Source organism: Hemicordylus capensis, chromosome 10, assembly GCF_027244095.1.
Source record: "Hemicordylus capensis ecotype Gifberg chromosome 10, rHemCap1.1.pri, whole genome shotgun sequence".
Taxonomy (NCBI): domain Eukaryota; kingdom Metazoa; phylum Chordata; class Lepidosauria; order Squamata; family Cordylidae; genus Hemicordylus; species Hemicordylus capensis.
Window position 1 is genome coordinate 28,767,027 of NC_069666.1, and position 22,188 is coordinate 28,789,214.

Genomic DNA, 22,188 nt, shown 5'->3' on the forward strand with positions numbered 1-22,188 from the left:
CTTCCTTATTTCTTGCAGGGGAAATATTTTGAAATCCAGTTTAGCCCAGGTGGGGAACCAGATGGAGGCAAGATTTCCAACTTCCTGCTGGAGAAGTCCCGAGTGGTCATGAGGAATCCCGGGGAGAGGAGCTTCCACATTTTTTACCAGGTTGGAGGCCCTCTGACTTTTTTGGGGTGTTGTTTTTAAAAAAGTGTGTTGCTGTGTTTTGTTGAACGCCAGTTTTGCTTGGCATGGACTTATATTTGTTTGTTTGTTTGTTTGATTGATTCGAGTTCTATACCGCCCTTCCAAAACTGGCTCAGGACTTCTCAGGGATGTGCACAGTTAGGACTGATAACAGTTCTCAAGGATCTTCTGTTGTGTGCGTCCAGTTAGAAGAACATGACCTGCTCTTCTTCATTTCTGTAGGAGAACATCCGATACTCATCTTGATTGGCTATAAAAAAAGCTCAACTTGGCTAGCGCATTTGACAGCCCTAGGCGGCCACTTGTTGCTGCCTGATACCGAGTCAGACCTTTGGTCCCTCTAGCTCAGTAGGGTCTACACGGGCTGGCAGCAGCTCTCCCAGGTTGCAGGCAGGGGTCTTTCCCAGCCCTACCTGGAGATGCTGCCACCAGGGATGGAACCTGGGACCTTCTGCACAGAAAGCAGGGGCTCCACCAACGCGCTCGGGCTGCCCACCACCACTGTAGGCAAAGCCTGCTGGAGGAAGGTGTATTTCCAGCCTTCCTTACAGTCTGGCAAGATGCTCTCTGCTTGTTCCAGTAGAATTTCTGAAGCCTGTCTCTGTATGCAAATAGAACCACTTTAGTAGCAACTTTTCTTTTGAATGTTCAACGGAGGTGGTGACTGTTCAGGGCCGCCTAGTGAGCTTTTTGGTGGAGCTGAGGGATTTAACTTAAGCCACGTGCTGCATCGCCACGTCCCGTTCTCCCCACCCCCCACCCCCCGCCACTGCCCCCCATGCCCAAGGCACTCAGTTCCTTACTGACCAAAGCCAGCTGACCCATCCTGCATCTGCTTTTTCCTCCTGCAGCTGATTGAAGGTGCCCCCAGTGAGCAAAAGACCAGCTTTGGCATCACCAGTATGGACTATTATCACTACTTGAGTCTCTCTGGATCCTACAAGGTGGAGGATATTAATGACAAGTCTGATTTCCAGGAAACTCTGGTAATTCTCCCACCCACTCGCCCCACCAAATAACTTCTAGTTTTAGTGGAATGGAGTAACCCTTCATATGTCTACAGCAATGGCTGCACATCTGAGCATGAAAGCCATGTTGTGGGCAGGATTTCATAGAAAGCCTCATAGTTCGTGACTGTGAGTCCCTTTGGGATCTTCTTATCCCTGTGTTGCTATACAAAAGTGCTGTAAGAACATTTTTGTTGATAAGTGGGATATAAATGTGATTAAGACGATGTGCCCTCTGCTGCTGCCCAACTCCATGTCGAGAGGCTCAGTCCCAGGTCTCTGGGCATCTGCCCTGGGGTCCTTGCATGCATGTCGCTGAGGAATCCAGAGAATGGGGTCCTTAGCTCATTCTCCACTTATGTGGGGCACCAGCCAGGAGCTCTCCACACAAAGTGAGAGAATGCCCAAATCTCTCCCACGAATGCACATTTTAGGAAATAATCCATAAACGCAGACAAGCAGCTTTTCAGGGAAGCTGGTCTCTCGGCCACGATCTTCTCACTGAGGAACTCCCAGGATTCCCTGGGCCACAGTTTGGAAACAGCAGGCATATGGCACAAAAAGAAATCTGCAGGCTGCAAGAAATTTGCAATAGAAGCCTGTTAAAATGTAACGCAACTGACAAGCTTTCGTCGGGATAATAAAAACAATGGGCCTGCGACGTGCATGCAAGCGTGGGAGGAGGCAGCAGCTTTATTCTGGCTGCTAGGACAAAGGGCTGGCTGTAAAAGAGCAGCCGGCCTGTCAGCAACTGGGGGGTGGCCAGTGCAGCAGGGGATGATGGGAGTTGTAGTTCAACAACATCCAGAGACCCAGGTTTGAGAACCCCTGCCTTAGGCTGCCTCCTGTCTTCCCAGAGCCTCCGAGAAGGAAAGGAGCCGGGCTTGCTGTGCCCCACTTAAAGCCAAGAACAGGCTGTGGAACTCGTTTCCTCCTCGGCGGTCTTCTTCCTGCTCCTAAAAAACCAATGCGTTGCGGGAGGGGGGGATGAGAGGGAGTTTCCAGCAGCCACAGCTGTAATGTCCAGTTGGGAGCCTGGCTCGATGCAACATTGCCCGGGGTGGGGGGAGGTTTGCTCAGGTTCAGTGGCAGTCGCTGGGGGTGCGAAGTCCGTGGGGACCGTGGCAGTTGGAGGGGAATGGCCCCTTCCTCCGTGCTGTCCTCCTGATGAGAACGGGGAGAGCTTATCCCCTCCCCAAGCTGAGGGAGGGGAGAGGCACAGGCGCGTCTCATTCGGCCATGACGAAGGTGCACACAAGTGTAAAACCAGACAAGTCGTGGCTGCTCTTTATGGCGTAGCAAATTGCTTTCATGCTTGTAAAACTGGAAACGCAGTTGTAACAGGGAGACGGTTTTTTCGGCTCGAGCACGCTTCCCTTCCCTGTGGCCTAAACACCTCTGCCTCGCCTTGCTGCATGGCCGAGAGAAGATGCCGGGCGGGAGCCTGCGAGAGTTTCGTGCTCCAGGGTTCCCGACCCGAGATGTAGATATTCTCGTGCTCTGTGTGTGTGTGTGTGTGTATGTTTGTGCACACATGTTTTTAAAGACATCTGGAAATTTGCTTTCCACTTTGTAAGGCCTTTTTATTTGAATACGCATTGGTGGTAAGGGGGCAGGCCCATAGTGATAGGGGGGCTCTCTGGGGGTCTGGCTGCCAGAGGAATATTCCAGGCCCCTGCCTTGAATTTGCAAGTTTCTTTAGCAGACAGAGTAGGGGAGAGAGTGTGTCTAACCCTACAGGAAGGAAGTGCAGGAGGTATCACATAACCCCTTTCACATGTCAGCCATCTTGGAAAATGGCTGACATGTGCCAAAATGGCTCCCATTTCTCTGTCACAAAGAAGTGGCCTTCTTTTCCTGGCTGATGTTCTGTCCAACGAGTACCCTAACCCTAACCCTAACCCTAACCCTGGATGAGCACTTAAAAAAAATTCATTAAAAGAAGAAGAATTAAAACATGTATAAATGCAAGTCTCAAAATACTAAACTTCTTGTACTTTAGTTTTCAGCTGTTTCCAGTTGACTTGCAAGCTCTTTCTCACCCCACCCAACAAAATCTCAAAAGGCTTTGAGAAACGCTGGTTTTGAGGAGGAATGCAAGGAAGAAAGATGGAGCTAGAAATTATAGTCCAAAATCTGCCATAGAGCCCCATTTAAAAAGAAAGAAAGATGTGCAGAGAAACTTGAAGTCTGGATGTGTTTCAGGCACATGCGGGAACACGTTTAACTTGAGTAGAGATGCCAATTCTGCTGCATGAATTCTGAAGCTGCCATTTTCGAAGATGGCTGACATACGAAAGGGGTTATGTGATAACTCCTGAACAAATGCATGTAGAGAGCTCATTTTGGTGGCAAAACATAGACTTTTTTTAAAGTCAAGATGGGTAGAAGATTTATTACTAGCTGCAACCACCACAAGCATGGTCCAGTGAGGAGAATGCTGGACTGGGAGCAAAAGACACTGGTTCAAATATAGCCCACCATCTCTTAGCCTATGTTTTGCCACCAAAAGGAGCTTTCTACATGCATTTGTTCAGGAATTATCACATAACCCCATTCACATGTCAGCTGTCTTGGAAAATGGCAGCTACAGAATTCATGCAGCAGAATCAGCATCTCTAGTCAAGCAAAATGTGTTCCTGTGTGCACCTGAAACATGTCCAAACCTCAAGATTCTTTGCACAGCCATTTTTTACAGGGTTTATGGCAGATCCGGGACTATCGGGAGAGAGCTACGGTGGAGCTAGGAATTGGAGCAACGTTCAGATGCCATGAACTCACTAGGTAGACCTAAGCAAGTTATTCCTTCATTCAGTCTTACTCCCTGCATGCCACATGACACTAATAATATTGGCCTCCCCTACAAGGCTATAGTGATGCTCATAAAAAGATAATGTTTGTGAACTGCTTCGAATGCCATAAAGTACTACAGAAATGCAAAACAATGATTGTCCTTTGCACCAAGGGCATTTGGTTCTTCTGGGTTTTGAGTCATCTGCAAACTTCCTTTTCTGATGTATTTTAAATGTTTGCAGCATGCCATGAATGTGATCGGGATCTTTGCTGAGGAGCAGACCTTGGTGCTGCAGATCGTGGCCGGAGTGCTTCACCTGGGCAACATCAGCTTCAGGGAAGTCGGCAATTATGCGGCGGTGGAGAGTGAGGAATGTAAGTCGCCCCACCCACCTGCAAGAGGGCTGGAACGCGGGCTGTGTTGGGAGGCGGAGGAAAGCTGCTGGGGCCAGTGGGTTGGCCAGCCCAGTTGGGTAAGGACATTCTCCTTTCCCCTACCAGGCTGTGTAGGCTGCAGTCTAGAAGACAGACCTGCATGCATCCATGCAAGGGTTGTATGCACACCCCGAGAAGTTACCATAGTTTAGTTTCTAAACAAAGGAGTGTCCAGAGTGGGAAATGGATTTGCCCTACGGGGTGCAGACTTCTCCTGCGTGAGCCCTGTCGAAATACATGTCATTTATTTCAGTCGGGAGCGTTCAAGGGAACTTGACAGGGACTGGGGCAGATCTGTGTCAGAGTGGTTGAGGCCTGGAGATCCAGCAGGAAGGGAGGAGACCTCTCTCTCCTGCATGGAAGGATCTGTGAAACCCGAGAGATGCATTTTGGGAAGCATGCATGATCACAGTCTTGTTGGCTTGGTGTCTTTAGGTGCCGAACTTACTTTGCTGCTGCTTTCATTCAGATTTCAAGCACCTGCTGTCTTAATTTTTTGCTCCAAACCGCTAACCTTGCTGTGTTTATTTGCAGTCTTGGCCTTCCCGGCTTTCCTGCTGGGCATTGACCAGAGCCGGCTCAAAGAGAAGCTGACCAGCAGGCAGATGGACAGCAAGTGGGGAGGCAAGTCGGAATCCATCCACGTGACCCTCAACGTGGAGCAGGCCTGCTACACCCGGGACGCCTTGGCCAAAGCCCTGCATGCCAGAGTCTTCGACTACTTGGTGGAGGTGGGTGGTCCTTGCTTGACCGCGGTTCCCCCAGATCTGAAAGCACTGCTCTTTTGCGCACGGCCTGTTCCAGGGGTCCCCAACCTTCTAAAACAAGCTTACCCCTTCTGTTGCAAACCTTCAGCTCAGGTTCCACACAGGGCAGGGGTTCCCAACTTGTGGCCCTCTAGATGCTGCCGGACTACAACTCCCATCATCCCCAGCCGCAATGAATTGCCAGAGAGACTGGCAGTTTGGCCAAACGGCAACTCCCTGCCAGAGAGTTTAGTGTGTGTGCCTGTGTATCGCTCTCTACACAGGTTCAAGTTGAAAGGTGACAGTGGTGAGGGAGGCTATTCCAGTCACTGGCTGAGCTCCAGGCAAAGCTGCTCAGGAGTCCTTCCACTTAAACCAACACTCTGAAGTTACTCCCACTGGAAGTAAACTTGTCTCATTAATTTCAGTAAGACTGCTTATGAGCAGTGGGGAGGCAGGCGGGCCCTTGCTTTAAAAAAGCCAAATCTGGCAACCTGTTGGGACCCCCTGGCCTATTCCACAGCCATACACTGTTATGGGGGGAGCCCAAGTTAGAGATGGGCAAAGCCCTTGGGGTTTGCCCCACCCCCTCCCAATTAATTGGTCGTCTGGAGCAATCTGATACTTCTAACAATATTTCCACCCTAAGCTTGGGATGTTGGTGTGGTTAGACCAGCCCTGATCTCCAGTAGAGTCGCCTTGCATCCTTGTATTAAAAAGTTGGGAATTTAAAAGCCAAAGTTATTTAATTTATGAGGGTTGGCTTTTCTACAAATGTATGTTTTGGATGTTGAAGATGAATGCTAAATTGTGCTTTAGTGCTATGAATACGAATACAAATACAACAAATATTTATATACTGCTTTTCAACAACAATTCTGAAAGCGTTTTTCGTAGATATAAATAAATACATAAAATGGCTCTCTGTCCTTAAAGGACTCACAATCTAAAAAAGAAAAATAAGACAGACACCAGCAACAGCCACTGGAGGGATGCTGTAGCTGGGGACGGATAGGGCCAGTTGCTCTCCCCCTGCTCAAGAAAGAGAACCACCGCTTTAAAAAGCCTCTTTGCTCAGTTAGCAGGGGACAGAAGCTTCACTGTGAGAGTGAAGCTTGTTTTTTCACCGGGTTGTGTGCTCTCCTCTTCTTTTTCCACATGCAAGAGGAGAAGGTTGAAAGCCTCTGATGCCACTTTGGAACAAACCACAGTTCTCTGTTGGGTCTGAACAGTGGGAACTGGAGTTAGTTGGATAATACTAGGATATCAATCCATGGTATGTTCCCTGGTTGTTTTGATTAGCCCACAGTTGGAACAAGCCACAGTTCCCCATTCTGGATGTCATCAGGAATTATAGTTTGTTCAAAAGTAGAAGTAGATGCTTTTGACCTTCTCCTCGCCTACGAAATCCTGCCAGCCCTCTCAGCACTGAAGCGATCGATGCGTACTTATGCAAGTATGTTTCTCTGTTTCGACAGTCCATTAATAAGGCTATGGAGAAGGATCACGAAGAATATAATATTGGTGTCTTGGACATCTATGGCTTTGAAATATTCCAGGTAAGGAAATAAGAGCTGATTAATAATCTTACAATGTTAGCTAAAATGTCTGTTGATTTGTTGGGGAGAGGCTATGGCTCTCGTACGCTCAAAGAAAAGCTCTTTTTATTTATTTATTACCTTTCTATACCGCCCCATTCAAAAAAGTCCTTGAGTGGTTCACAATCTCAAAACCATTAAAACATTGACACAATTAAAACAATTTTAAAATACAAATAAAAACTCTAAAACCCGAAGCTTTAAAACTATGGACTAAAAGGCCGGCTAAACAGGTATGTTTTCAGGTCCTTCTTAAAAACATTCAGAGAAGGGGAAGCTCTGATTTTGTTAGGAAGCACATTCCAGAGTTCCGGGGCAACTCTAGAAAAGGCCCGGTTTCGAGTCGCCACCAACCGAGCTGGTGGCAACCCTAACCCGACCTCCCCAGATGATCTTAACAGACAGCAAGGCTGATGAAGAAGAAGGCACTTTCTTAAATACCTTGGACCCAAGCCATGTAGGGCTTTATAGGTAGAGCGCCTTCTTCGGTATGATCCCCTTCGCCCGTTGAGGTCATCTGGAGAGTTCCGTCTCCAGTTACCACCGGTACGTCTGGTGGCGACTCGGAACCGGGCCTTTTCTGTAGCTGCTCCTGGTCTATGGAATGCACTCCCGGCAGATATCTGCAGTTGAGGCTCGCTGTCGGCCGTTAAGAGAGTCTCTGCAAATTAAGAGGCGGGGATATGAATATTTTAAATAAATGAGTTGCATGGGGGGCTTGGCTTCTTGCAAAGACCCGGAGGAGTAGTGCAGTCCACTGCGGCTTCTCTGCTGGGCCACGCCGGCTTTCGGGGGCAGTTTTGCCTTCACTGCAAGGGGGTCTCCAAGCGTTGCATGCATAGGCAGTAATGGCAGCTGTTGGGTTACCCAGAGAGAGGAATGGGATATCGGTGGTGGTGGTGATAAATCTCCCCCCAGCCCACCACTTCTTGCCATGGCCCCATCCTGCCTCCTTTTTCTTCAATGCCCAACAGCGGGCTGGAATGTTGGAGCGGGCTTGTGCATGTCGCAGGAGGGCGAGCTTCGGGATCGTGTCTGGCCACACGTGCAGAGTCTTTGGTACCCTGCTCTCTACTTGTCAAAGGGGTGCCCAGAGTGGCTTGTAATGGAGTTCTGAAGACATGGTAAAGAAATAGAAGCACGTGAAATGAGAATAAAAACATCCGAGTTGCCACACAGTCATGACGAAAATGGAGATTCAGAACCGGCAGGTCAGAAGTTCTTAAGGGCAAACGAGGTGGTCTTCAGCTCAGCACGAGGTGGGCCTCCTTACGCAGACTGGCCCAGAGCCAGAGTGCTACCACCAGAAAGGCCCTGCTTTAGGCATTGCCCCTGGAGAAGGGGATTCTCTGCTGGGGAGAATCTTAGCGCTTAGCCGGGTTTAGATGGCTGTTCAGTGCTTTAAAGGTTAAGACAGCTCGGCGGTGAACTGAGGGACTGTGCAGTTGTGCTAAAGCTGGCAAAATACGTCCCATGTGCTCCATTTTAGTAATCTAGCTGCTGTATTACTTCCTGTAGTTGGGCATGGATATAATTTTTAGTTCTTCCTAACATTTTGCATAAGACAGTGCAAAGTTCAGGATTTGAATAGATCTGCATGGAAGGGAAATCTGTGGCATTTAGAGATGAAAAGATCTGGAGCTTTCTGGGCGCTGGACCAAACACGGCTGTTCTGTGGCAGGAACTCCTTTAATGAAAACTCAAGGCTTGGAAAAGGCTTTGCAGAATCTAGGTTACTGACCTCTCTGGTGGGGCTCACAGAGCGAATGTAAAAATCAGCTGTTGAGGTCGCTGGAAACTTCTTGCAAAACCAGCACTGGAGTTGGGATTGACCTCCTTGGGAAAGGAGTCTTCTAAAAAGGCGAGGTTGTGATGGGTTCTTTCTTCTTCCAGAAAAATGGGTTTGAGCAGTTCTGCATCAACTTTGTCAACGAGAAGTTGCAACAGATCTTCATTGAGCTGACGCTGAAGGCAGAACAGGTAATGGGGAAACAGATCCTGGCTTTCTGTGCAGGAATCGGCAGAACCGCCTGGCTGGTGCTTGGTTGGCTTCCTTCCTTTTTGTGGGTGGAATGGTTTTTCAGCGGATGACAATTAAAATTTGCCTTGCAAAGCAAGGTCGAGGAGGGAGCGCTCTTGTGGTGAGCTGGGCCCGGCAGTGTCAGCAGCTGCAGGCACTTTTTCCTCCTCCTGATCCCATGACCCAAGAGTGAGTGAGTGTCAGGCAGGAGAGCCAGACTCCTGGCATATGACTTTCCCAAGCACTCTGACTCGCCGTCAGAGATGGAAAACTGTGGCTGGCTTGCGTTTGTGTTGGATGAAGCACTCCGGCTTAAGGGAACACTTCTGTTTTCTCCATTTCCTCCTTGCCCCTTCTTTTTGAGAGAGAAGGAAAAGGCTCTCTAGCCTGTGGTGCTGCTGCTACCTGCCATTTTGAGGAGCTTGCGGGCATATTTTGCCAGAGGGAGGGACTCTGTTCATTTCTCAATGCTTTGTTGAACTTTATTCCCAGAGCATATTTGTATAGTGATATTTCACAAAGTAAGTCTTAGTTACTTGGGACTTTTTATCAGGTAGTAACGTTGATTAAAGGAACCCTGAAGAAGAGCTCTGTGCAACCTGAAAACTTGCCTCCAAATACACCTGGGGCTTAATATCAGTCATATCCTATTAAGGCTTAGATGTGTAGCCTATTCCCAGTGCCAGTGCTGACTCCTGGAGCATGCAATAGTCAAGTTGTTTAAGAAGACTACACTAGAGCATGTGCAGAGTGTCTTTTCCATTCTCTGAGTGACTCCAAGCAGCAAATCTGGGATTTAGGGAGGGGCTTCCCGGTCACAAGGCCAGACTTCCAGGCAAGCTTAAATCCTGACCCTCTCATCTTTTAGAAATTCAGTGCTTCAGACACCCTCGCCTCATAGCATGGACAGCCTCATTTTTCCTGCGTTCAGATGCTTAGGCTGGTGCATGTTTAGGCACGGAAATCTCCAGCAACCAGGCCAGGATATGGGTGGGTCCCTGGTCTCCTCTCGGGCTGATTGCGTGAGGCCTAATTTTCAGGCGTGCCTGGGGGCGGGGGGGGGGGCAAACCCATCCCCACGTCTCCGCACGTCTGTTTCTGAGCTGCTCCTTCCCCACTGCAGGAAGAATATGTGCAAGAAGGAATCTGCTGGACCCCCATTGACTACTTCAACAATAAAATTGTGTGTGACCTCATAGAGAATAAAGTGGTAAGTGCGGGAGGGCCCAGCACCCCGCCGCTTGGCTTCCTCTCTTGCCAGGAAAGCAGCTGGTGGGAGGTGGGGAGAGAGCCGGGGGACCCTCCTCTGCCAGTCAGAGAAGGCAGTCCTGGGCTAGGAGGAGCGAGGGGCTGGTTGCCCTTCACCAAGATGCAACTGAACCCAGAGAGAAATGGGGCCAGTGAGCCTTGAGAGAGGGGTCTGGAGGGATGGGCCCATCTCCTTTTCTGTCTCTCAGTGGTAAACCTGTGGCTCTTTTTCCATCTTGGGTCCGTGTCCCCCCCGCCCCCACTTTCTGTGACGCCAGAATCCCCCTGGCATCATGAGTATCCTGGACGACGTCTGTGCCACGATGCATGCCGTGGGCGAAGGAGCGGACCAGACCCTGCTGCAGAAGCTCCAGATGCAGATCGGGACGCACGAGCACTTCAACAGCTGGAACCAGGGCTTCATCATACACCACTACGCTGGAAAGGTGCCGCCTCCTCCGGAGGGGAAAGCCCAGCCTTGCTTTCTGGCTGGTCTTGGTCGGACTGTGTGGGGGGGGGTGAGGGAGGGAGGGAGGGAGGGAGAGCAGCTGAACCAGTCGCTGGGCAGGCGTGACCAGGAGCAAGTGGGCGAGCAAGATGCGGGCAAGCCAGGTGGCAGGTGTGCCCCCCTTCCCCCTAGAGCAGGGGCCAGTCTGACTCCTAAATTATCAGGCTGGGTCCTAGAGCCAAAGCAAGTGTATTGAGGCCTGAGAGAGAGAAGGGATAGAGTTGAAAAGCCTTTTGGCAACGCTCCTCTTGTCTGGGGGCTCTGGGTCCTGGAAAGAGATGCTCTGTCACTCAATGTATACAGTATATAGTGCACAAAGATGACTGGCAACAGAGACAGATGGAACCAATTTGGAGTTGGCTCTTCCGGCTTCCACCTTCTTCATCGGTGACAGATGGATTTTTAAAAGCGGCTGTGTGGGGCACACCTACAGCTCACAAGGTGGCAGTGAAGAATGCTGGGTTAGCAGAGTTTCTTCCAGGGCAGGTGACCAGAAGAGCAGGATGGCCAGAGGTTGCAGATGGATGCCCGGTGGCTTTATGTCTCCTCCTCCTCCAAGTCCAAGCCATGGGGGGGTGAGGGGTGCAGATAAAAGGCAAAGTTGACAAAAATCTGCGTTGCGTGCCTCTGTCAAGCATGGGGGTGACCGATCTCCTGCTTGTCATGTTAAGGGATTGTTTGCATTCCCACTAGGGCGAAACGTCTGTAATAAGCCCTGCATGGGGGTGGGGGGGAGAGAAATGGCATATGCTCAAAAAAGGGCTCTTCCACTTGCTCAGTTTCTCCTTCCAAAGCTGCTCTTCCAGGATTAGCAGCAGTGTTGGGGATGCTAATAGGGATGCAATATGTATGTATGTGTGTAGCATATTTGTATCCCACCCAAAACTCACATCTCTGGGTGGTTTACAACAAAACAGCACAGATTAAAGACAACGTTAAAACAGTGATAGATTTTATAATTAGAAGTCTAATTACAAGCCTGTAGGTACCCCCTTCCCTTCTGCAGACTGTGATTTAACCCACTGCAGAATCTTCTGAAATGGTGCAGTTGAAGGGCTGCCCTTTCTGCAAGAGATCCTGGAGATTCTCACACTTGGCTCCCCAGATGTTGCCAGACTACATCTCCCATCTGTGGCAGAGGATAATGGGAGTTGTAGTCCAGCAACCTCTGGGGACCCAAGTTTGAGCACCTCTGCCTTGTTTCCTATTGCCTTAGCGAGGGAGGGGGTGACATGGGTGATTTTCTCCTCCCCCAGGTGTCGTACGACATGGACGGCTTTTGCGAGAGGAACCGAGATGTTCTTTTCATGGACTTGATTGAACTCATGCAAAGCAGCGAATTGTACGTGAGCCTTGGATTGGGTCTGGGGAATTGTTGTTTTCCTCTGCTGCTCCCCACGTGTGCCCAAGAGGGTGGGGGAAGGTCACACACCTGGGGCTGCTCTTGTTCCTGCATAACGAATGCCAGCAAAACAGGATTTCCTCGTCTTGCATTTCCATCGGCATTGCCAAAGAGGGATGCAGCCACCACATCGAGGGCACGTCCAATGCCACCCCTATGCTTTAAAAGGTTGCAGCAACATTGTGCGCCTTGGAACAAGAACACTTGGCAGCCATTTGGCAGTGACCGTTCAAGCACTGGGTACAACCCCTCTCCCCACACGCACATTCTCCCACACCAGTGCTTAGTAGTTCTGTGTGCTTTGATAAGGTTGGATTTACAGAGCCAGAAATCCAACTTTACTGAAGCGTCCAGTCCTCGTTCTTAGTTTCTAAAATGTGGCCTCTCTGCATTTCTTATGTTGGCCGATGGAGAGGGTGAGCCAGGGGCCCGCCCCAGAAAGCACCGTCCCGTGGATGTGTCTGCCACGAAACCGCCTCTTTCTCCATCCTTCTCTTGGTGCCAGCAATGCCCTTTCTTGAATAGTTGCTTGCTGAGGTGTTTCTGGTTCTTCTTCTAGGCCTTTTATAAAGGCTCTATTTCCTGAAAGCCTCCAAGTCGACAAGAAAGGCCGACCTACCACTGCAGGAAGCAAAATCAAGGTACGTGCAGTTCTCTGGAGAGATCCTTCCAAAGCTGTAGGCATGAGAAGGACCCTGTGGGGATCTGGGGCCCTTGTTGGGGATATCCCTGAGCCCCCTCCTGGAAGTTTCCAGTTTGATTACCTGTTGATCCCCAGGGGAAGATTTCACCTGTAGCAGCCACACTGGAGAGCAGCCACAGCTTTCAGGAGAAGCTTTTGGGGGATGGCTACAAATCTGAGAGCCTTCCTTTCCTCAGGGACAGAATCAGCAATCTTACTGTTTGTTGTGCATTAGAAGGACAGCTTCAGCTGTTCTCATGGGCTGCACTGTCTCTAATGGAGCAAAATTGCTGTCCAGTTTTTTTGCGGAGTTCATTTTTTTATTTTTGGCTTTAAAGCAATGGCAATCTCCAGCCTTGCTAATGGTAGCTGGTCTCTAACATCTGCTTTTAACAGAAACAAGCCAATGACCTTGTGGGAACGCTGATGAAATGCACGCCTCACTACATCCGCTGCATCAAGCCGAATGAAACGAAGAAACCTCGGGACTGGGAGGAGAGCAGGTACCCAATGTGCCAAGGATGGGGAAAGGAAGGGTCAGGTGGGCCTGTCTGAAGGAAACAGCCTCCCCCAGGCCCCAGCTCCGATGCAGGTCAGTTTCCTGGCCGGATCACGTGACAGACAGAGCCAAAGGGGAAAGAGAGCATTGTTCCCACAGCCTGCGGTGCCTGACTTTGGCTGGTGAACAGGAGTGGAATCGTATGCAGCTGTGGGCAGCCTCAGAGCGGCAGCCGGGGCCACCCATGGACAGGCGGACACAACCATGTCCTGGGACCGTATGCCTGCCAACCCCTGCAGTTTCTGTAATAGAAGTGAGGAGGGGAGGAGGGGATCGTATGCAAGCAGTTTGCTGAGGTTTGCGTCTTGAGTCATGGCACATTAACCCTTCAGAGGGCACAAGGCAACCCCTTTGGACCGGAGAACTTCCTGGCCGGCTGGGCTTTCTGCCTTCATTCTCTTTCGCTGTCTGTGTCATAAATTAATAAACCCATATTGGAAGCATTTAACTGTATTTGCACTGAATATACCTTTAAAATATATATATTTTTTAAAGTATTGATTTGAATTAACTGTTGGGAGAATCTGTGTCGGAGACTAGGGTGGGAGCAACTTTCATGACTGTTCCTCCCAGTACACTTCAGGCATGTACACTTGACTGCTGCTAATATTGAGCATTTTTGAAAATGTTGTTTTGACTAGCTGTCAAGCTCTCTTTCTTCTAAACGACATCTTAAAAGACCCTTTCTGAGTTCTCCTCCATCCCGCTAGGTGTCCCAAAGCATTTTGCTATTTGTCCTGACTGCTTTTGCAAGATGAACTTCTTCTTTTGGAAGGCTTCTCAGGGCAGGATACATGATCCATTTGTGTGTGTGTGGCTTTGTCGCACAATCAAGGCATTCCTTCTGCATTACTCACTGTCCAAAAGCTGGTGGGAAGACCAGACTGGGTTCCCGCTCCCAAATTCCTTGCTACTCCTGGCAGTAAAGTAAAGTTGTGCCGTCGAGTCAGGAGGGGTTGACCATTGCCATCTCCCACGCAGTATGAGATGATGCCTTTCAGCATCTTCCTAGATCGCTGCTGCCCGATAGAGGTGTTTCCCATAGTCTGGGAAACATACCAGCAGGGATTCGAACCAACAACCTCTTGCTCGCTTGGCAAGTTACTTCCCCGCTGCACCATTATGTGGCTTCACACTTACCTGGCAGTGCCCTCCAGACCTCCAGTTATTTCAAAATTGAAAAACTGCAGTCAGTTGGAGTTGTTTTCTTCTATGATACAACTTCTCCTTTCCTCTGCCAGCTTTTTTTTGGAAAAGCAAATTGTTAACATGACTATATGTTCAGAGAGCGAGAGTGGGTTTGTTCCCATTCCAAAGCCTTTTGGTGGAGTAGCAGTGAAAAGAGCTGATCATCCAAATTTTATTTTCCTGTTTATAGGTTTCCTCCTGTTCACATCTGGAATAATGCAGTGGGGGAATGCTATTACTCCTCTCCTCTTGCTGCTTTTCCAATACCACTCAGTGGCGAACTGCTCAGAACTGAAACAAGTTTTTTTCCTTGCCTGGGAAAAGGCAATTTTGAAAATGTGTGTTTGTGTGTGGGTACCAGCTCTTTGCAATCAAAGTCTGGGAACTGAACCCATGGAAAGACCTATTGCAATTCTGATCCCAAAAGGGGTTTGTTTTTTGAAATTGACCAATTTTCTTGTTTGACAAACTAGTTTGGTCTAGTTTATAGGTCTAGTCTGATTCTAGCCAAGCATAATGTAACAAAAGAAAAAAAACCCTAATTATTTTCTCAAGATAGTGTTGAAGACAAGTGTGTTTCCTGATTATTTAAGCCAGACCTTTTAGAGCTATATAAACACAGCAGAATTCTGTATGTCAGAATTCTTGAAGAGCAGAATTTAAATAAAGAACAAGCATTTTTGCTGCTATCTGGACTCGGTTATTTTAGCGGAGATTCCTTATTGATTCAGTATTATTCAGAAATCTGGACTCGGTTATTTTAGTGGAGATTCCTTATTGATTCAGTATTATTCAGAAAAATGCACCCATGTTACTCCAGCCTGGTTGACTTCTGCATTTCTTGTGCGTAGCCTTAGAAGATGTAGCATCGAAACATTCCCTTCAGTCAGCCTCCCTTCATTGCCGTCTAGCGTGTTATTTAGGGTAGACCTCTGCTGAGTTTTCCTGTTCCCCTTTGGGCCCTGGAATAGTTTTAGGAGAAGCCTAGCCAGGCAGCTCAGCAGGGATGATTTAGTATTTCTTTCCCTCACGTGAGCTTGCTCTGAGATAAAGGATTCAATGTGCTACAGACACAGACAGGCATACTTTACGGACAGGCACACTTCTAGAGTCACCGGGTTCGCTAGATTTGAAGGTGTCCCCATAGATACTCCTTTGGGATACTTTTTTGAGTGGCTCTGGACATTCCTAACAAACATGACCAGCAGTCTCCTCTCCAGCTGGCTGGTGGCTCTCACTTGCAACATCCAAGAAAGATCTTGGGCAGGAGAGTTGCAAGGTCTTCCTTGGTCTTTGCAAGCGAGGCCCCCCAGCCGAAGACATCAGCCCCTGCATCAGATGTCAGCCTGAAAGACCAAGGGTTCCATTGCCCCGCCCACCACAACCACTGGGGAGTCTCTGTTGTTGTCTGGACAGATTTATATGCCGCTTTTCAACACAGAAGTTCTCCAAGTGGTTCACATCGCAAAAAGAATGAGCAAATAGTTCTCTGTCCCCAAAGGGCTCACACTCTTCTTGAAGGAATTACAAGTGAGCAGGAGTGGCTGGGCGTAACGGGCCGAGGGGGGCGCCAAAGGAGGCCCAGCTGCCTCTCCTTCCTGGAGCTCCATTTGCTCCTCCCTCTCCTCCCCCGTCGTGTGCTGCCTGCAGGCTGGCCATTCAGGAGCTCCATTGGCTTCTCTCTTCCCCATCCCTTGTGCCTCCTGCAGCTGGCCATTTGTCAGCCTGCAGGCAGCGCAGCTGTCAGTCACGCTGGGGTGGGGCAGGAGAGAGAGAGGAGCAAACAGAGCTCTGGGAAGCAGAGGCAGCTGTGCCTCCTTTGGTGCCCCCCCGCCCACCTAGTCTTTAGACCAGGCCGCTCCTGCAAGTGAGACACCAGCAACAGCCACTTGGGTGAGACGCTGTGCCGTTCCCCACCCTCGCCCTGCCCTGCTGTGCCTCCTTGCTCTTCCATCTGTGATCCACAAGGACTCGTTTTTCTCCTTTGCAGCCTCTTGACAAACATTGGCGTTGTGCTTGTTCCTCCACCTGGCATCCCGTAGCTAAGCATGCTTCTTTTCCATCTCTTTTCCCGTAGGGTGAAGCACCAAGTGGAATACCTTGGCCTCAAAGAGAATATCCGAGTGCGGCGGGCAGGTTACGCCTACAGGCGAGTGTTCAAGAAATTCCTCCAGAGGTACAGTATTCCTTGCACAGCTTCTTAAAAGGGCTTGAGATGGGGCGGGTAGGTCATGAGCCTTGATTGCATCTCCAGATTTTCTTGTGTAGAGTAGGATATTGCTATCAGAAGTCTAAAGAAGCTCAGGCTTGCTATTGGAGAGGTTTTTTTGGTAACTCCTGTAAAAAGAGTGTGTGTGAGAGTGAAGGCAGGCATGAGATTTGAAGAGCATCGTAGCTCTAATAGCTTTGCAATTTGCACTGCCAAAGCGCATCCCAGCCAGCCAAACCCTGGAGCAACCACCAGACAGGCTGCCCACCTTTTCGTCTTTCTTTATATGTCCACCTTCCACCTGACAAAAGAAAACCCCCAAACAAATATCCATTGCAAAGCTGCTCTGGGGATTAGCAAGTGACACTGTTCAATAGGTGCCCTCTGCCACCATCTCCTTCCCCAGTTCAGACTGACAGTCTCTGGAAACTTGCAAAACTGTGCTCCGGAGCTCACCTTAGGACAGCGGGCCTTCTCAAATCAGTCCTGCTCCCAAAATGTCACTTCTGTTCTTATGATAAGAGCACAAACCACAGGCTGTGTGTGTGTGTGTGTGTGTGTGTGTGTGTGTGTGTGTGTTGCTTGCTTTTGCTTTTCTCTGTCCTGCACACATGTAATTTCTTCCACTGTGTGGTTCCAGCTGGAGACACTCCTAGTGCCTCGGGGAGGAGGGGTTGTGAAGCTCTAATAAAGAAGCTTCAGGCACAGCTGTTGGGGAGGGAGGCAGCAGGAACCCGAGCCCAGGGAAGAAATGCAGCATCAGCCCCCGGGATGCAAACTGCTGGGCATGTTTCAGGCATGTTTCTCTCAAAACTGTCCAGTTGGCCCCTGTTGTTTTGGGCTGTTTATCATGTGCCTGCCCCATCTTTGCTCCCATATTTCTTTTTATGAGCTGACTGGTTTTCCAGGGTCGTTTCCCTGCTCAAAGGAGACAAACAGGCGTGGCATGGCATAGTGGATGATGCATCACACGTGGACTGGGTCCAGATCCCTTGGGCCAGTCCTGCTCAAGGATGCACGTTGGTTTTCTCGCGCTTGCTCTCTGCCTGGCTTACATCACAAGGCTACTATTAAGATAAAATGGGACAATTCCCATGTGGGTTACCTTGAGCTTCTTGGAAGAAGGGCGGGGTGCAAGCCTTCATGATAAACCAATAAAATACCTTGGCGCATGCGGTTGCAATTTCTGGGCTTGGCCTAAGGATGTTGTCCATCTATTTCCTTGTTTTCGAGCTGGCCCTGATGCACCTGTCAGTCTGCTTCTGTAGGTCCTTTGAGGCTATGTTTTCGACTGATCATGTGATGCCTGGGTCTCAGACCATTGGTATCTCTCTGCCCATTTGGACTACATATCTCAAAATGCCCAGAAATCAGCATATAACATCTCGTTACAGGGAATCCTCGTTATCCACGGATTCATTATCTGTGTATCTTTGCGTATCGCGGAGGTCATTTCTGGCTGCCGTTTTTCCCCCTAGGAGCCTCAAAATTGCTCTGTTTTAAGAACAAGGGAGAGTAGTGATTTTCTGCTGATTTTTGGACAATTGGGGGGCATTCCATGGCATAGCATGACTTGGGAGGAGCAGCAAAGCATGGTAAGGAGCTCTCCCCCCCCTCCGCGTTTCCCACTGAAATTTGCTCAATTTTCTGCATTTTTAGCTGTTTTCAAGCTGACCAGGAACCTAACCCCCACGATTCCAAAGCCTCCAATGCTCGATATTCGCGATTTTGGTATCCGCAGCTGCAGCTGAGAATGGAACCCTCGCAAATATCGAGGTCTGCCAGTGTTCCAAAGGAGAACACTGGGCTTTATTTGTCTCAGCTGCAGTAAAGCTATTTCTGGCAAAATCTTAGGTACAACTTCTATATGGAGCTCAGCTTGGCCTTTATAACAACTGCACCCCACTGGAATCGGTTCCGTCTAAATTCCTAAGATCCTTATTTCAGGTTCCGCGTTGTGTCCCCAGTGTGGTGCTCTGCTGAGAAGCTGGGCTAATTAGAGTCGAGACGGAGTTTTGCCCGTCTGCCTTCACATCTTGGCTATGACTGTTCTTCTGTCCAGTAGGGTTAGTTTCCCTGACCTTACTTGATCACTTCGATTCAAAGTAGAAAAGGTCTTTAGAGCATAAATTATACTCTTGTGGTTTTTTGCCGGGAGAACTTATTAAGATGGGCCCTGATCAGGCCCAAAGAACACTTAAGCAGAGAGTACTGAATGTTGGTGGGCAATCAGATCTAGCCAGTCTTCCAGAAGGCATTTTCCTGGCCAATCAGCTCTTCCCCCTGAGCTATTTAAAGCTATTTAAACCATTTAACGACATCGACATTCAGAAGAGCAATGGCCCTTGGCCGCTTGAATGCACTCCCTGCAGCGGTACTAGATGGGGAGTTTAAGGAAATACCGTATAGAGCACTCGGCTGCGCCCTGTGGCCCATTGAAACTACACGTTTTGCTTTATGGCTCATTTCATAAGGATATCAGGAATAGTTTTATCTCCCCCCCCCTTTTTTTTTTTAGTAAATTATCCTGGCCATACTGATATGTTTTATCTTTTGTTTGATTATGATGATTTTGTTTCTCTAAATGTGGCTAAATTTTTCTTTATAGTTTGCAAAATATGCAAAGAAGTGCTTACCTTGATGTAGGCTCTTATTGTCTGCCGCAAACTGTATGAGGCTTGTTTATCTGGTCGATGGCTGTAATAAAAGATATCTGTCTCTCCAGTAGTTGTTTGTCTGACCGGCAGCAGCATCGTAGGCTTTGGGGTCCAGGGTCTCCCCCAGCCTTGTTCTGGGAGACTGTAACAGGGGGTGCTGAGCACCAAACCTGGGACATCCTACCTGAAAAGCACTCTCTCGACTACTGAGTGATGAGCCCAGGGCTACAAGCCAGGATTTCAACAGTAGTGCTTGACTGGTCTGCAGAGGAAAAGGCACATCTTGGTAGCTGATGGCCCCAGCAGGTTCAGTCCCTGGCAGCATCTCCAGATAGGGCTGAGAGAGACTCCTGCCTGCAGCCTGGGAGAAGATGCTGCCAGTCAGTGCAGACAATACTGAGCTAGATGGATCAAGGGTCTGACTCAGTATATGGCAGCTCCCTGTGTTCACAGTGGTCAAGCCGCTGCTCTGCCTGCCAAAGGTCCTGGATCTGATTCCTAGCCGCATAAATCTCCAGGATTTGGGAACCCGGGACAACTTCTGCCAGACAGTGCAGACATGGGGTGGGGCACCTTGGCTCTCCAGCTGCTGTTGAAGAACCACCACCACCATCATCCCCAGCCTCAGTAAACTGTGTAGGCAAGACTGAGCTAGGCTGCTTCCTGTGTCCATATCCTGTCTTGGCATATGAAGGAGGGAAGTGAGCAGACGAGGAATCAGTGCCAAGGAAAGGAAAGGAGGGAAGGATCGAAGGGAGGGAAGGAACAAGCCAAATGACCCGAGTGTGGCGTTCAGATCTGCAGCACAGTCTGGTCTGATAAAGGACGGCGGGAGGGAGCAGCCACCCTAACCTACAAAGAACTCAAGTCCAGCCTCCTGTTTCCCACAGAGGCCAATCAGGGCAGGAGGGCAAGAGTCTGTGGCTGCTGCTGCCTTTCCTCCACCGCCGCAATTGGTACTGAGAGATATACTGCCTCTGATCATGGAGGTTCCACTTGGCTGTTGATAGAGTGCTCTTCCTCCATGCATTTGCTGAACCCCCCTTCAAAACTGCCTAGGCTAGTCATCACAACTTGCAGCAACACATTCTCTAAATTTATTTTACTTTATTGATTTTAGCATATGTATATACTGCCCTTAACTGACATCTCTAAGCATGCTTAAGCTTGTGTGGTGTGTAAACACATGATTACACAGCTCAGTCATGCAAATTAATCTTGTGTTGTGTGTCAGGGACTGCCTTTTGTCTGGCCTGAATTTCCTGGCAGTTGATCTCATTAGGTGATTCCGAGTTCTCATATTAGGAGAAAAACCCCTTTCTCCACATCCTCTGCTAAATTCTTGCAGGGCTGGGCAGTGGGAGTGGTAGATCCATTGATTTGGGAATGGGGAGAAGGGGTCGCTGGTGTGGGGGGGGGTCTTGTGGTTCTGGCTCACAGGATATCTTTTGATACGAAGCATCTTTGCCTGGGGAATTCTGGGCACCCGCCTTGGCTGTTCATTAGGGATGATGCTTGAGAGGCCCAGTGAGGGATCTTTGCCTAGGACCAGAAGGCCGATGGGTCATGGGCTCCATCACTGGGCAGAATGGCAGGGCTTCGTCCTGGTCTCCCCGGGTAGCAAGCAAGGAGTATAGCCTCCTCCTCTTTCTTCTTCTTCTTTTTGTTCCCTCTCCTCCAAGGTTTGCCATCCTGACCAAAGCAACCTGGCCCTCCTGGAAAGGGGACGAAAAGCAGGGTGTTCTCCACCTCCTCCATTCGGTTAACATGGATGCTGACCAGTACCAGCTGGGGAGAACCAAGATCTTCATCAAGGCTCCAGAGTCGGTGCGTAGGAGCGGGAAGGGCCTCCTGTGTTTTGTAACCCTGATTGTGCCTCTCGATTGGCTAGGCTGAGACCGTGTGAACGGCACAGGGGATGGAATATCGGCTTCTGCACAACGTCTTTTTCTACGTTTCCAGTTTTTCTTGCAGTCCAGAAGGGCTTTCTTTCTTTTTTTGAAGGAAGGTTGGAGTTTTCTGGGCACAGGAAGTGCATCTGGCGTGAATTGAATGGGAGGAGATGGGTTGCTTTTGCTTTGATAAATATACTGCAATGAGGACAACTGCTGGGAGTCATCTTGTTCTGCCATCTCCCACTTCCAGTGGAAATATGGGGGGGGGGGGCATGGGGTGGATGGCCTCTGTTACATCTCTGCAACAGCAAATGCAGAAGCTCCTAAGACAGTGGTTCTTAACTGTGGCTGAGGATGCTGAGAGGAGAGCTGGTCTGGTGGCAGCAAGCATGACTTGTCCCCCTAGCTAAGCAGTGTCTGCCCAGGTTGCATATGAATGGGAGATTTGATGTGTACGCACTGCAAGATATTCCCCTGAGGGGATAATGGGGCCGCTCTGGGAACATAGGGAGCTGCCATATACAGTACCTTTGGTCCATCTAGCTCAGTATTGTCTTCACAGACAGGCAGCGGCTTCTCCAAGGTTGCAGGCAGGAGTCTCTCTCAGCCCGATCTTGGAGATGCTGCCAGGGAGGGAACTTGAAACCTTCTGCTCTTCCCAGAGCGGCGGCTCCATCCCCTGAGGGGAATATCTTTTAGGGCTCACACATCAAGCCTCCCATTCATCTGCAACCAGGGTGGACCCTGCTTAGCTATGGGGACAAGTCATGCTTGCTACCACAAGACCAGCTCTCCTCTCCCAGAGACCCCGGAGAGCCCCTGCCAGTGGAAGCAGACAGTCCACGCCAGTGGCCTCTCTTGGTCGGAAACACCCTGCCCCTTCCATCTCCCCCCTTCCCCCGTGACCGGCCTGGAGCGTGCAACTCCTCTCTGCCCACTGCAAGCCATCAGCGCTGACACAGGAAGAGGCCGAGGAGCTGGGACTGCGGGCTGGTTGAGCTGCAGGAACGGAGGGATCTCGAGGCGGGCGCTCACCAGGCTGCCCTCCCAAC

General features: G+C 49.6%; 1 protein-coding gene across 2 annotated transcripts in view; it reads left to right on the top strand.

Moving 5' to 3' along the window:
* Window positions 1-22,188, top strand: part of MYO1E (myosin IE) — a 76,336-nt gene that overhangs the window by 40,049 nt on the left and 14,099 nt on the right. For both annotated transcript variants that reach the window (XM_053272022.1, XM_053272023.1), the window contains exons 7-19: window positions 19-150; window positions 1,041-1,175; window positions 4,232-4,364; window positions 4,959-5,155; window positions 6,649-6,729; window positions 8,662-8,748; window positions 9,912-9,998; window positions 10,315-10,482; window positions 11,801-11,886; window positions 12,506-12,587; window positions 13,025-13,131; window positions 16,453-16,551; window positions 20,924-21,068. In XM_053272022.1, coding sequence (XP_053127997.1) covers window positions 19-150; window positions 1,041-1,175; window positions 4,232-4,364; window positions 4,959-5,155; window positions 6,649-6,729; window positions 8,662-8,748; window positions 9,912-9,998; window positions 10,315-10,482; window positions 11,801-11,886; window positions 12,506-12,587; window positions 13,025-13,131; window positions 16,453-16,551; window positions 20,924-21,068 — 1,539 coding nt within the window. The remainder of the gene's footprint in view (window positions 1-18; window positions 151-1,040; window positions 1,176-4,231; window positions 4,365-4,958; window positions 5,156-6,648; window positions 6,730-8,661; window positions 8,749-9,911; window positions 9,999-10,314; window positions 10,483-11,800; window positions 11,887-12,505; window positions 12,588-13,024; window positions 13,132-16,452; window positions 16,552-20,923; window positions 21,069-22,188) is intronic.